Source organism: Dipteris shenzhenensis, chromosome 15 (assembly GCF_047967505.1).
Source record: "Dipteris shenzhenensis isolate YYH24624 ecotype China chromosome 15, Dip_SZ_1.0, whole genome shotgun sequence".
NCBI classification, from domain to species: Eukaryota; Viridiplantae; Streptophyta; class Polypodiopsida; order Gleicheniales; family Dipteridaceae; genus Dipteris; species Dipteris shenzhenensis.
The window spans coordinates 4,097,482-4,112,567 of record NC_141610.1 but is presented as its reverse complement, the minus strand read 5'-3'; the positions used below and the strand labels follow the sequence as shown (position 1 = coordinate 4,112,567).

The following is a 15,086-nucleotide window of genomic DNA, read 5'->3' as shown; positions in this document are numbered from 1 at the left end:
CATTTGAGTTGATGAAAAGAATATATGTTGGACTCTAGTCTTGAAGTTGCCCAACTTTGGACGTTATGGGAGAAAGAGAGCCATGCTTGTGTTAGCATAGTAGTTGGGGTGGTCTCTCTCCCACAAGCCAAAGTGATGTAAGCAAGTTGACCAAGCCTATGAATGATATGAAGTGTTAAGGATTACGTTTGCAGTGCCATTGGCAATAGGAGGAGAAGGTGCACATCTGACATCAATGCAAAGGGAAGTATAGAAGGAATGCAACCTCCCACTAGCTCATCATACTATGATTGGTAAAGGGACAAGGCAAGCCTTTTTGTAGATAAAATCTACGGAAGTTAAAAGCCACCTTTTCAAAGAAGTTGCCTCCCAACCCTTGTAAGCCTTGGCAAGTTGTTAATTGAAGTTGATTTCATCAACAACTTGCACCTTCTTTCATCATCAGAGCACAATTTGTAACCTATTGTAGGCGACTGAAGTTGAAGTTGACCTCACTTTGGTCAGAGATAAAGTTCTTCATGAGGGAGACACACATACACACACACACAGAGCACTCATAAAGGCACATGTAGAACTACTCACATGACTAGGCTACATACATGTAATCTCTCTTTCCAAGATCTAAACATATTCTGCTGGTAGACGAGAAAAAGGCCCTTTAGAAGGATAATACATGTAAAGAACAAAATTAGTGTCCAAATGTTTAACTTGCTATAGCAGCTTCTGGAAGGTGTGCATCAAACCACTCAAAAATCTCATTTGATTGCAAACTTGTCATCTCATGATAACCATAGGCGAGGTTCAGCAGTTCCTGCAAATGCAGTTCTCGCTTTCTCAACATGGCTTCAGGCATCACTTGTTGCCCTTTCAAGGGCACCATCCAAGGCAAAGAACGACCATCTCCTGTCATGAAATCTTGATAATCCAGTATACCACTTTCCTTCAAAGTGTGATAGATTCTTTCAGACGTCCTTACATCAACGCCTGGAATTTTGGTGAAAAAAAGTGGTGTCACATGTAACTGGTAACACTTCACTTCAGCAGTTGGTACTCCCTTGCTTTTAAGTAGATCCATGGCATCCTTTATCAAAAAAGCCCTTCTTTTATCCTTAGGCATATGCACAAAGAAGGTAGGTGGATAATTGTCTTGAACCTGCACTGTTTTAAAGATACCCTCAGATATCATAATCACTATCGAGCTGAACTTGTATTCTCTGGCAAAGGCAGAAATAAAATGTCCTCCAGATGATGCTCCCAGAGCCACTACTGGAAGCTTTTCCAACCCTCTGTCTTTAATCCAAAAAGAGAGGATGGATTGTATTTTCGTTTTGTCAGCATTTAGACCCCAACACTCTCTTGTGCTGGAAATTGCCACTACTGCATAGCCCTTCATTAATGCATGGAAGACAAGGATCCGCTCCTCAGGAAGACCCACACATTCCACACAGCCGGAGCTTTTGTCCCAGAAAAATGTTGCTCTGCAGTGACAGCCATGAGCAATGAAAAGGATGGCCTTGGGAGATTGAGGGATCTGCCATACCACCTGCGTTTCTTCAAGATATTCCAATTTGCCTGCAAGGACAGAAGATACCTTCTCCTCCAACTCATTCTTTAATGTTCCAGACAAATAAGATGCAGGATGACGAGAAGCTATTATGAATATTGGAGCTAGCACAAGAACTGTTGCAGCTATGAAAATTTTATGCCATGCACTGATCTGCGAACAAAGAGAATAGACAATGCTCCGCAGGGTTGGATGCCGAAAATCCCCCTCAAAGACTCGTCTGGCCATTTCCCCCACAATTTCTGAGCAAACAGAGGATTTTTGGGCAGGAATCCCATATCAGGAATAAAAAAGGTACGATCAAAACAGATGACTGGCAATCCATGTTACAAAGACAGGATAAAAGAAAAACATCATGTAAAGGTTTGAATTTAATATGTTCAATAATGAAATCAAAGACACAAATCTAGCCCTGGTGAATGAGAGTATCATCAAGATATCAATTAGGGGGTGGCAACCAGAGTATATACAAATTATGAAACACTGCATGGATATGGAAGTTTGGAACAGTTTTTCACTCAGGTCATGGATGTGGAATGCTAATACTTTGGAATGGCTGAGTAATATTGTAAAATTCATAAGAAACATTCCATCTGCATTCCATCATCCATTCCCTTAGTCTAGCAGGGCTTTTCTTGCGATGTTGGATAAGTCTTCATTCCCTCTTGAGAGCTTTTCCAAGCTTTCTCCATATGCAAGTGGTTGCAATTATATATGTAAACATATCTGCATAAATACATAACATACAGAAGTTGGAAGGCTCACTGCCCCACTAGTGAGCCGCTAACTGAGGAGGAAAAAGGGTAGAACAACTGCGACAAAATAGGGAATGCCAAGGCTGCCATGCAGACACATTGTGTACATGTAACAGGGAGCAGATCTGAGAAGAAAGAGACTTGATCTAGAAGCTGCATGGACAGCCACGTTGACGGCAGGATGGCTGCTGTGTGTACAGCATAATAGAGCACTACTGGCTGCCATATGGACAAGGCTGTTGCCTGCCATGTGGGCAGCGAAAAGGACAAGTCACATGGGCTGCGTTCCTACTGAGAGACCAAACCAGTAAATTATTCCTTTCACTCTTCTCAACCTCTGGAGACTTAGTGGGACAATGTGACAAGCCGATTCTTTCAGACCATAAGGCCTATGTCAAACGGGGCCTAGCTCTAGTGAATGACAGATGATAAGGGCCATATGCATACAGACCCTCACAAGATGTTGGATATGTCCACCAGGTTCCAATTCTCCAGGTGATCTCTTCTTGCCCCACATGGAGGCATATCACAAGAAGATTTGATCTCGGATTCTCATGTTGGCCTTCCTAGATATGATCTTGTGGTGGAAGGCCAGCTTTACAAATTTCAAATTAACAAAAGGAGAAATTCCCTGGAGAGAATGGACTGTTAACCGATTTCCAATGTTGTTGTCCTTGGGTTATGCATATATTGCTGGGATGTACTAGCTTGATAAGAGGTTAAAGGGAGTTGTGTGAGTCCTTCCCTTCTGGTGCAGCATTGGCATCTATATACGGTATCAGAGCCCAAAGGCATATGTGATTTCCATCAACTATTGAAGGAAGAAGCCCCTTGCAGCTACAGTACTCTCTTGCAGTTGGGTGCCATGTCTATTTTAGTTTCAGTTTCTAAATTCCTTGTGCTAGGGCTTTTCGTTTGTCTATCCATGACTTTGATGAATGGGCGAAGGTAGCTACCCACATTGGAAGGTGAAATTTTAGAGCCACCTGGTTGCAAGAAAGATCTAGGAGGTCAACACCGGCATGGACACAAAGCCCCAAGACAATAGTACTTGGAAAAGAACTGACACCTGCAGATCCGATGAGATTGAGGAATGAGCAGACAAAGATGACAAAACCCTTTCTCTCAGACGGACGTAAATAGGCACAGTGATCCCCATATCTAACTTGCTCAGACATCCTCTGAAGCGTGGACTGGAAGAATGCCTATGTATTGTATTGGAGGAAGATGACTAAGTGCTTGAGGTTGACGGCAAATGGTCAAGAATGGACACCAATGCACAAGCCATGCTACTATTGAACATGCTTCCACAAACCTTCAAAGGTTTGTAGCCAGTGTGAAGACATCAAAATGCATGAGGTCACTCACCGTTGAATAGATGGGGACAATTGTTGGAGAAGTCACCTCCCCATCTGTAAGCCCCAAATGAGTAGTGCATGGGGGAGGTGGACTTAGGGTTAGGGTTGCCACATGGGCAACACTTTGGTTGCCATGTGGGCAGCAAACCCAGAGGAAAAAGGAGCTGTCATGTGGGCAGCACAAGGGCAAGAGAACCTGGCAGCTGGAAGCCACCATGGAGGACAGCAGAGGCATGGCTATGCCACGTGGCTGTCCACGATTGGAGAGGACAGATCTGTGCAGGGAATCCAGCAAAGAAACAGGGCATCAGCAATAGTAAGGATGGCATCAGCAGTAGTACGGGACAGTACGGATCTGTGGCAATGGCTTTAGGGGCCAGACAGAGGTGGACTGATGGCGGATCTGCAGGGTTGGACAAGTCTATGGCCTGCAAGAGACCCCAATGGGGGGGTGGAAATAGGCTGGAGGTGCCTGGTCCACTGGCTGCCTGCCGTGAGCCGAGGAGGGGCCAGAAAAAGCCCCGGGCCAGAAAAAGCCCATCTATAGAGCTGGAGAGGCAGCCAATCAGGCTGACCCACAGGTTGGCTGGTTAGGGCTGACTGGTCGGCCAGTGGGGGGGTCGACCAGTAGACCCCTACTAGGTCGGTTTTCAGGAAGGGCTTTTGCCCTATAAAAGGAGGGGCCTTGGGGCCTCATAAGACAATCACCAGGAGTCGAAGAAGGGAGCAGACTGGAGCAGCAGGGAGCCTGCCTCAAGGACCAGGATATGGACAAGGGAGGTGGCTACCATCAGCAGCAGACAGAGAACTCATGAGGATAAAGACTGCCATGGGGACATGATGGCGACATGATTAAACTAACCACCACTGAATTTGGCCTAGGGGTGCCGGGCTAGGGGCATTAATTAATGTCCAAAAGGTACCTATGATTAAATGTGCAACAAGTGCAATTCCTAGTGTTATTAGCTTGGTTCCATTCACTAGGGTCATGTTTTAAAAAGTGACCCCCTAGAGCCATTAAATTCCCACGTCCACTTTGCCATGTGTCCTCTGTGTGTGTGTGTGTGTGTGTTTGGGCTGTATGTCTGACTTGTGGCGCCTGTGTGTCTCATCTGGAAGCACATGGAAGATCCCGGAACCCTATCCTACCCTATCCTTCTATTCTAGGTCTTCATCCCTACCAAAGAGTCTCTTCTGGAGGGCGTGCGGATTTGTGGAGCTCCCCGTTGCTGGCTGAAGGCGTTTTTGCTGATTTCTCCGCGACAGATCCTCTCCTGCTGGTGTTTCCTATTGCTGGCATGCTCCCTGGGCCTAGGCGACTTCATTCTAGGCCTTTTCTAATGGTTTTCTCCACATTCTTCGCGACAGATTGCTGCTTTTTCACTGTTTGAAGCCATAATCCTGGTCGCCTATCTTCTGGCTCCTGTCTGGTGCTGTGCACACTGAAAATCGGAGGTTGCTATGGGCTGAACTCCTCAGTTGGGTGGGTGACTTCATGGCTGGTTGGTTGCTGTTTGCTGGTCGACTCTTCTTGTGATTCATTCTGGTGCTGGAAGGCAGTCAGGGACAGCCTCCTCCTGCCAGAATCTGTTAACTGCTGGTCGAACATCTTCTGAGACTGTATCGAGCTGGAAACAGGCTCCATTTGCTGGCCGTACTCTTATCTTCTTCTCCTGGTGTGTGCATCTACTGTTTTTGCCGAGCTTTGGAAGGTTGATTGCCCTGCCATTATCCCGGGAGAAGATTGGGACACTGGTTGTGTTACTCTCTTCCTGGGGGAGCAGTGGCAAGCCTTGGACTCAGTGATGGCCTTGATTTGTGAGGATGCATTGCTTGGTATAATGTTGGATCATTCTGTTTGTGGTATGCTTTGCTACTGAAGGGAACCAAGTGGATAGCAACAGGTGTTGGTCACTTGCACAGCCACTAGTTGGCATTGTACTAGGTTGCACCTGCGGGTGAGTTCGGCTAGGGAGTCCATTGTAATTGAACTAACCAGTAAATAAAGAAATACCGCAAGGGGCGCCAAGTGTTGGGGCCAACAGGTGTCACTGTGTATGCTTATTGAGTAGGAGCATTCTAGAGTAGGGGCATTCTAGCCTCCCTTGTTTCTGTGGTTCAATGATGCTATGTTGTGGAATTGTATGCTTTCAGTATTGCATTTGGCAATGGCAATGGAATATGATCGTTGTATTTTGGTGTTGTGAGCAATTAAGTAAGATCTACTGCCCTTTGTCAGTCAAAGGCTGGTTACAATGGTTCCATTGCCGGGACCCTCATCAAATCATCTAGAGGAGTTCCTGGGCACCTTGGGCAGAGAAAGTATCTGCTGATTTTTCTTGGTACAGCCATCCATTGCCTTTAATATGGAGCATATAAGACAAGGTTATGATGCAGACTCAGAGTCTGAGCCAGAGCAGCAGTCAAGGGGAGCACACCTTGGAACAAGAGTGCAAGAGGCAGCCCATGAAGGGTAGAATACACAGGCTGATGTATTGGGGCAGCATGCTCCTCAGGGAAGCCAAGTACTACCACTTTTGGGGCAGGCAGCTGCACAAGTACATAACCCTGCTAGTACAGTTGCATTGGGTGCAGACCCAAGCGTACAGCCAGATGCCATGGCTGTGATGCAAACAAAAATGGCTTCTGTGTTACAAGTTTTAACTCAGCTCACTCAAAGCTTTGCTGAGATTGTGCATAACCCAGCCCTATTGCCGAGGGCAGTGGGACAGCCCATACAAGATCTACAAATGCATGTGGGACAGCCACTACCAGAGCCACAGACACCTATGGTACAGCCACTTGTAGTGCCACAGAGACAAGGACCAAATGGGAATGAGCATGGCAGCAATGCTCAAAATATGCAGCAAGGGCAGCAAGCCCAACCACAGCATGTGGTTCAGCCATCCCACTTTGGTGGAGGATCTATATTCCAGGCCATGACCACAGAGCCAGCCCCAAATCCTATGTATGCTAATGTGGGGATACAGCCTGGAATGCAGGGAGGCAGTCCCATGGTGTCTCACAATCAAGCAGTACCACCTTTGCCAAAAAATCTTGCTATGGGGAGTGTTATACAAGCTCCAGAAGGACCCCAAGTACAGCAGCCTCCTTATTTGCAGCCCCCTGGTTATGATCATCAGGAACCCAGGCTGAAGATGAAGGCTTACAAGGAGGGAGGGGCAGCAGTGAAATTTGAGACCTTCAATGGACATGCAGATAGGATGAAGGCTTTCATCTTTTTGCAGCAGTTTGACTTGGCATATGCTGGAGGCTATTTCACAGAGTCCTCAAAAATCAAGAAGGCAGCCACATTCCTCAAAGGTAATGCAATGCAGTGGTGGTCTAACCTTCTTCTTCAGAGGCAAAGACCTACTACATGGGTTGACTTCAAGCAGGTATTCTCAGCCACATGGCTTACCACTACATTTGAAGTGGATGTCATGACACAGTGGCACAATTTGAATGACAGGGATTGCAAGAACTTGGAAGACTACAATGAGAAGTTTTGGGATGCGCTTGTGCCTGTTAGCTCCTCCAGAATAGTCTCTTTTTCAAAGCACGTAGAGAAGTATTGTTGTGGTCTTCCTAAAGAGTTGAGGGACTATTGCACAAAGACACACATTTCCAGCATGTCACAGTTGATAGAGAATGCAAACACAGCTTACTCACTCATGTAGGGCAGAGTCTCAGGCTTTAAAAGCAATTTTAAAGAGGAGTACAAGAAACCACAGCAGGCTGGAAAAGTGCCTTTTAAATCAAAGTTTGTGGCAAGCCAGTGAAGAAAACAACAGCCCTCTTCCCTCACCTCTGAAGAGAGGAATAAATTGTTTGCTGAAGGAAAGCGTTTCCTCTGCAAAGAGAGTGGTCACAAGGCAGCAGACTGTCCCCAGAGGAAGAGGAAGGAAGCTAATACCATTAACATTATTCCTGGCAGCTCTCCACCGAATTGACCACCATGCAGAGTTAGTGCGGCACAACAAGAGGAGATCATGAGCCAGGTGAATGAACTGCTACAGAAGGGGTTGATGCAGCCAATTTCTTCTCCAATTTGTTCTCCCGTCCTACTGGTGTAGAAGAAGGATGGATCTCAGAGAACGTGTATTGACTACAGGGATCTGAATAAGATCACTATCAAGAATCGATTCCCCATCCCACGCATTGATGATATTTTGGATCGATTGGAGGGATCAGCCATCTTCGGTCGCATTGACTTGAAGAATGGTTACCATCAGATACGGATCAGGCCCGAAGATGTACACAAGACTGCTTTTAGGACTACTTTCGGGCTTTATGAGTTTCTTGTCATGCCATTTGGTCTGACCAATGCTCCTGCTACCTTCAACCGCATGATGGACCAGATTTTCAAAGAGCACAGAAAGTTTGTGGGTATATTCTTTGATGATATTATTGTGCACTCGAAGGATGAAGAGGAGCATAAGCAACATATGGCACTTGTATTTGCAGAGCCTAGCATGGTTGTTAAGACACTCGTGTCTTATGATAAGACACTTAAGACACGTGTCTTACCTTAAGACACCTTTAGACACTCTTGCGTTTGTTTTTTTTTTTTGGTGGGTGGGGAGTAACAACACACATTGAGTTTGACTTAGCCATACTATCATTGATGGTGACTTTGGATCTAGTAGTGGCAGTGACCTCATATCGGACGTAGAGAGGAAGCAATGCACGATCATCTCGATTTGAAATAAGAAGGACATGTGCAAAAAGTAGACGGGATAACCCCAGCCTCTTCATCCAGTATTGATGTCGGATCAGTCATCATCCTTCAGCTCCCCTGAGATCCAGCCATGAACGGCCAGCATAGCCTCTTCAGTTAACAAATTCAGTGCCTCCATTGAGGATCCAAATGTTGTATACAGCCCCCTTCATTGAGGGAAGCCTTCAACTGTATTCAGTGACTCATTGGTGATTGCCAAGGCGAACAAGAATAAAGATAGCTGTATTTGTAAAAGAGCGCTCTAGTTGATGTGACCAAGTCTTTCATGCGATCAACCTGGAGTTTCTACCAGGGTTGTGGATCATACAAACCATCCTCCTCAATCTGTCGTGCAACGACGTTACCTATCTTTTGACCAATGGCAACTTCCTGGTCATTGATTCTACCTCAGCTTCCTAGTCATTGAATTCTACCCTTATCATATGCTGAATCAAAGCAATTACAGAAAATGCCTAAAACTTTTGTGAACCGCGCCTTATGGTTAGACATGTGCTTGGAAGCACCACTGTACGCAACTCCTTACTCCAGCTTTGTCTCAGTGCATCTCAAGACCAATGCTCTATGGCTACAAAGAGTTATCACTCCGATGTTGATTCTTGCTTTGTCTTCCTCCTCCTCCTTGTTGTCGGCCTTTTTCCTCAGCAAGGTTTGTCACAATATAAACACATCTATTTTTCTCCTCCATGACAAGACTTCACTCTTTGAAACTTCATTATCATTGGGCTTATCCTCCTTGTACCTTTTGCCTGGCTGCCCTTGTTGGGATTACCCTTGTCAGGCTTACTCTACCTTTACCTTTGCTTGATGCAAAAAAGGCCTTTTTGTTGCCTCCATCAAACAAATGATCCTTACAAAGGGTATCCTGCAATGGAAGACCGATAGAGCGTCCCAGGAATGAATGCGGAAGTGTTGAACTACGGAACCCAAAACTTCTTCACTCATATGTACTCAAACAACCATGTGTGTATGTGCAGACTAGTAAATAGACAGTGCTCCAGAGATATAGAACCAACAAATATATTTCTGTCCACAACCGGACACACTACAAAAGGGGTCCCACCAAACCGTGGTCCTTTGTGCCTACCCACGTTCTTCTTCTAGACTTGGTCACTTGTGCTGACAAACACACCTCCAAGCTATCCTTCCAGACAGCTCCCTGTGAGGTAGTGAATGCCTAGAAGACTTGACCTCCTTGCTGCCCTGATGCCCTTTGCTAGGCTGCCCTTTGCTGCTGCTGTCCTGCCATCAACAGGCCCTTGTGCAGGCCCCAAACCTGCCCCACATGTGTGCGCCTTTGATGGTGAAGTACCCCATTATGTGCCGCCTTCATACAGCCACTCCTTGCCTCTGTCTGGAGCTCCAAATCGCCACTGATCTGCTCCTGGACCTGCTTCTGCCAGTCGCCTTATCCATGGTGCTGATCCATACTCCCAAATGGCTCCACGTACTTCTCTAGATGTGCTGCCCACATGACAGCCATGATGCTGTCCATGTGGCAGCCTCTTTCTCTCTTTTCCTGTGAGGTACTGCCCTAGGTCTCCCTCCCCCATGCTCTCCTCATATGGGGGCTTACAGATGGGGAGGTGACCTTTCCAACAGAGACTGCTGATGGGGTTAGACCAGGTCCTAATGGAAAGGATGTTGTGATGGCTGCACTAGCTGGGGGATGCAAATGGGGACAATGCCACTTCTCATGGCTTGACTCATGGTAGTGATAAGAGAGACACTCCTCCTCATGCCTCTGCTTCTCTGTGTTGAGAAAATCCCATTTGTATGCAGCAGCCTGTCTATTTGGCTCAAATGGATATACCTAGATAAATCCAGGAACATTCCCAAACTCATCCTCTAAAAACACAACATAGTGCAGTTTCAATCTCATGATAGTCACTCACAAGGTTGAAAACCATAAACTCCATCATGCATAGCAGGGACTAGCTACTATGACATCCCCACTGACGTCATCAGCGCCCAACAGTGGGTGTAGACCATAGTATAAAAATATGCTCTCACACATACAAATCCACACACCCACACATACTTGAGCATCCATTTATACAAAGTCTTCATACTGAGTTTCTGTCGGCACTCCAGAGGTAAAGGGCAGACTCAGCCATGGCGAAGGCTAGCACTAAAGGAGAAGGCTAATCAAAAGGTAGTCCAAAATCTCTTCATTCAAGCTACAACTGCTTGTGAAGTCTAAACGTTTTCATTTTAGTCTCTCCCCAACGAGATCTAAATCTAAATCTAGCTGATAGGGCAACGCACCATTTAAGATAGAAAGAATTATCACAAAACCAGCAGGCCGCAACTTGGACGAAAACTTCACGAGGTGAAATTTGCATGTCCGCTAATACGGCAGAAGCATATACCTAGATAAATCCAGGAACATTCCCAAACTCATCCTCTAAAAACACAACATAGTGCAATTTCAATCTCATGATAGTCACTCACAAGGTTGAAAACCATAAACTCCATCATGCATAGCAGGGACTAGCTACTATGACATCCCCACTAACGTCATCAGCGCCCAACAGTGGGTGTAGACCATAGTATAAAAATATGCTCTCACACATACAAATCCACACACCCACACATACTTGAGCATCAATTTATACAAAGTCTTCATACTGAGTTTCTGTCGGCACTCCGGAGGTGAAGGGCAGACTCAGCCATGACAAAGGCTAGCACTAAAGGAGAAGGCTAATCAAAAGGTAGTCCAAAATCTCTTCATTCAAGCTACAACTGCTTGTGAAGTTTAAACGTTTTCATTTTAGTCTCTCCCCAACGAGCATCTAAATCTTGTTGAGAATCAGCATCTCCAGGAGTGGCCAGCCGACCAGCCCCCATGCAGCAAGGGGGGCCAGAGGGGGTAGGCTGGCCGACCAGCTGGTCGGCCCAGTTGGCCTGACTGACCAGGCTGGTCGGTCCAGCCAGACTGGCCGACTCCCCCCCTGGCCTGCCCTATAAAAGGGCCTCCTTCCCTTCACTTCCTCTATCAGTTCTTCCAGCAGCTCCTCAAGGCTCTTGTCTTCAGCCTGCTCCTGGCGATCTTCACCGGAGCCTCCCTTCAGCTGTTCTGTTGGCTGCCCACGCTCCCTCTGCAGATCTTCTGCTGCAGCTCCTCCAACCTCCTCGCTCCAGGCTCCTCCTGCCTCCTCGTTGCAAGCCCCTCTAGCCTTCTCGCTCCAGGCTCCTCCTGCCTCCTCGCTGCAGGCTCATCCAGCCTCCGTGCTCCACGCTCCTTCAGCCTCCTCGCTCCAGGCTCCTTCAGCCTCCTCGTTCCTAGGCTCCAGCCTCCTCACCTCAGGCTTCTGCCTCCTCGGCTCATCCAGGCTCCTCGTTCCAGGCTCCTCCAGCCTCCGTGCTCTCAGGCTCCAGCCTCCTTGTGCCCAGATCCTCTGCTCCAGTTCAGCCCCTTCTGCAGCTCCTGTTTCTCATCCTGTTCAGGACTCCTTGTATCACAGTTGCTGCCCTGGTTTATGGGCTTAGTTACAGCAGATCTGTTTGTGGCACATCTTGTTGTCTCTAGTATTCTCTGTGTGATTCTGTAGCTTCAGTTTGCTTACATCTTCCGCTGCCACTCTTGACAAATCTAAATCTAGCTGATAGGGCAACGCACCATTTAAGATAGAAAGAATTATCACAAAACCAGCAGGCCGCAACTTGGACGAAAACTTCACAAGGTGAAATTTGCATGTCTGCTAATACGGCAGAAGCATATACCTAGATAAATCTAGGAACATTCCCAAACTCATCCTCTAAAAACACAACATAGTGCAGTTTCAATCTCATGATAGTCACTCACAAGGTTGAAAACCATAAACTCCATCATGCATAGCAGAGACTAGCTACTATGGCTCAAATGGACTTCTGAGGACATGAACAGCCAGCCTTCAAGAGGACGTACCAGTCATCCTTTGTGACAACCGGAATGTCTTGTGATTGCTAAGGACCCAATGTTTGAAGCACGTTGTTACTACCATCTTATAATGGAGCTAATCGGAGATGAAGAGGCCAAGCTGGTCTCCCGCCCAACCACAGAGAATGCCTTCCATGTGTTCACAAATACTTTCCCAAAGAGCAGATAGAGCCAGTGCATCGCATACAATGCATCAGTGTGAGTCCACAATCCAGCTATTGACAGGGGTGTTATAAACAGTCAACGCCCTACCTGTGAGCGACCATATGAGAAGGACATCAGGTCTCGAATGTACAGTCCACATGCCCACTGTATATATAGGCTAAGAGTGCGCATGAGCCCACCATGCGCCCATGTGATGGGCTGAGTGCCTAGGCCAGTCTTTTATGGGCCTGGACACCAGATCTGACCAACCTCGCGGGCCAATTGGTTGGCCAGATTCAGCTGACCTGCATGATCAGCCATTCGCTTTGAATCAGCCCTTGGTGGACATTCTAAACAGCACCTACGTGGACTGAGATATTCTTCTTGAACTTGTAGTTGGAGATGCGAACAGTTCTCTATGCAGCTGCCTTCAACGTAGTTTGTGGACCAGGTGCTGGAGTACTGGGACACAAGGGAGATAATGTGGGAACTTCCCCAATCTACTGAAGTCAATTAACAGCGCCCTATCTTACTTCATCTACAAGATCATCCACGAAAATAACAACTTGCGATGTTGAAGCGGTAGGAAGCTTTAACGGTAGCAGGCAGCATCTAAACATTTTAAAACATGGTTTTGATGGTTTAGTGTCTTTGATCCATTGTTTCGAAGCGTAGATATCCGATCTTATTTGTAAGACATGTTCTCGTCCGTTGTGCCACGAAAGGATTTTCAACGTTTTTGGGATCATAACCGGTTCGAGATAGAATCTTTAAGAGGCACGATACATCAATTCGCGCCACACCACGTGGCATCCACGTAGAAAGAGTGAATTGATGTAAAATCGTACGCGAAATCAACAAAAAGTCAGGGAAATGCGCTCAAAGGACGGAGAAGGATCAGATCCAGATAAGCCTCGTACCAGCGATGCTCCAATCGAAATTATCTGCTGGCAGATGTTGAGAGAGAAACAGCTGATCGATGGGGATTTGCAATTGAGAGGAGACAGTTGAAGGTGAAATGTACGACCGGAGAGGACTGAATAGTCCACGTCCGAGGAAAAAGAGTACAATCGTGAGTAACGTTGATAGGGTCAATGCTTCCTCATTCAAACCTCCGTTCCCAGTTAACTTGACGATTCGAATACTAAGGGCAGTTCCACACGCCGCCCCAGCCAAAAGACTGAAATCTTGCGAGTGTCTCACCTGAGTGCTTTCCATTTGCCTAGCCAGAGTTAGAATCTTTTGGTGGCAGCAGAATCTTTGCCTTGGGCCGGCGCCCATGCTCATGGGTGGCCCTCTTTTTTGCGGGACAAATCCGACCACACCACGTGGCATCCACGTACACGTGTGTGTACCTTTTTAAAGATGGGCTGTGTATAGTGTAGAGCCGTCCCATGGTGCATTGAATGCATCGGGCCGCGCACCATTTTCTGAGGGCGTATTAATTTCTTTACTGAAATGGATTCATGTAGCTTTAGCGTTCAGGTCTCAAGATATCAGAAATTTTGAAGGGCTGGCTAGTCATCACTTGACGGTTGTTAGGAACTATTCCAAAACTAAATTAACATGCAAAAAATGATGTTCAAAAATTGTAAGAGCCTGGGCTGTCATCGTTTGTCGCTCGCTACAAACTACACCGAAACCAAAGAATTAGCACACTAAATTTTGGTGTATGGTTGCACATGGCTGATTAATGGCTCCAATTATTAAGAACTTTGTGGTATGTCACAAGCAAAGACTAACGCGTCGAATTCCAATTGCATGTTCAGCTACTCGAATCTTGTGATGATTTGTTGTCAAAGTAGTCACTGCTTATCCTTGAGTAGTGGCTTCTTTCTTAGATCGAGACTTTATCAATCTGGGAAAGTCTATTTAAGATAGCATGATAGAGCCTAAGACATCGGCCATTATTCGGCTTGCCTCTTAGATTCTTCGTCATCCTCACTTGTTAGCGAAATTGCAGAAGCTCAAGTTTCTGCCAATTCAATGCACACTAAGAGCAGTGGATTTGGGAAAGGTAGGTTGATTTCTTGACTTCTTGGCATTCGTTTGGACTTCTTTACTTCCTATTTCTTCTTCTTTCGTCTGGATTTATTTTCTTAGTACTAGTTACTTGCCCTTTACGTGTTATATATAGGCTTTTGTTTGATTCTAGAGCTAGAGAAGAATTATGGTGGTCCGTGCAAATGACAAGGCTACATCCTCAATCCATAGTTTGTCTACAAAAACAGAGTGAAAGACACTGCTTTGCAATTTACGAATTAGTTTTTAAATATGAAGATTGAAGTTCTCTTTTATTGTTTTGCAGGAAAATTTGACGTGACAACTCGTAAGGGACCTGAAAGCAAAATGCCATGTCATGCAGAGTATGGCTTGGGACTACGATTTTTCTTTTAGCCTTATGTTTGTTGCCTGATAAATATCATTTAACACGGAACGAGCTTGAGGTGTATTCAGTGATCGCTCACTGATATTTGTTGTTTCGGGGGAGATCATTGCTTTTATGTGGTACGACTAAATATGGACTTGCGAGTGGTGTAGTTGCAAACTCTAGGATGATTTTCTTGCAAAAAACAAAGCACCTTTTGCTACCACACTTCTTTGC

General features: G+C 46.1%; 1 protein-coding gene across 1 annotated transcript; it reads right to left on the bottom strand.

Moving 5' to 3' along the window:
- Positions 1-429: 429 nt before the first annotated feature.
- LOC147893230 (secretion-regulating guanine nucleotide exchange factor) lies at positions 430-13,545 on the bottom strand. The gene is made up of 3 exons (XM_087386036.1): positions 13,402-13,545; positions 548-1,806; positions 430-494 (listed from the first exon to the last, which is right to left on the bottom strand). Exon 2 carries the CDS (start codon positions 1,790-1,792, stop codon positions 704-706), a length of 1,089 nt encoding a protein of 362 aa, XP_087242162.1. The 5' UTR covers positions 1,793-1,806; positions 13,402-13,545; the 3' UTR covers positions 430-494; positions 548-703.
- Between the last annotated feature and the right edge of the window lie 1,541 nt (positions 13,546-15,086).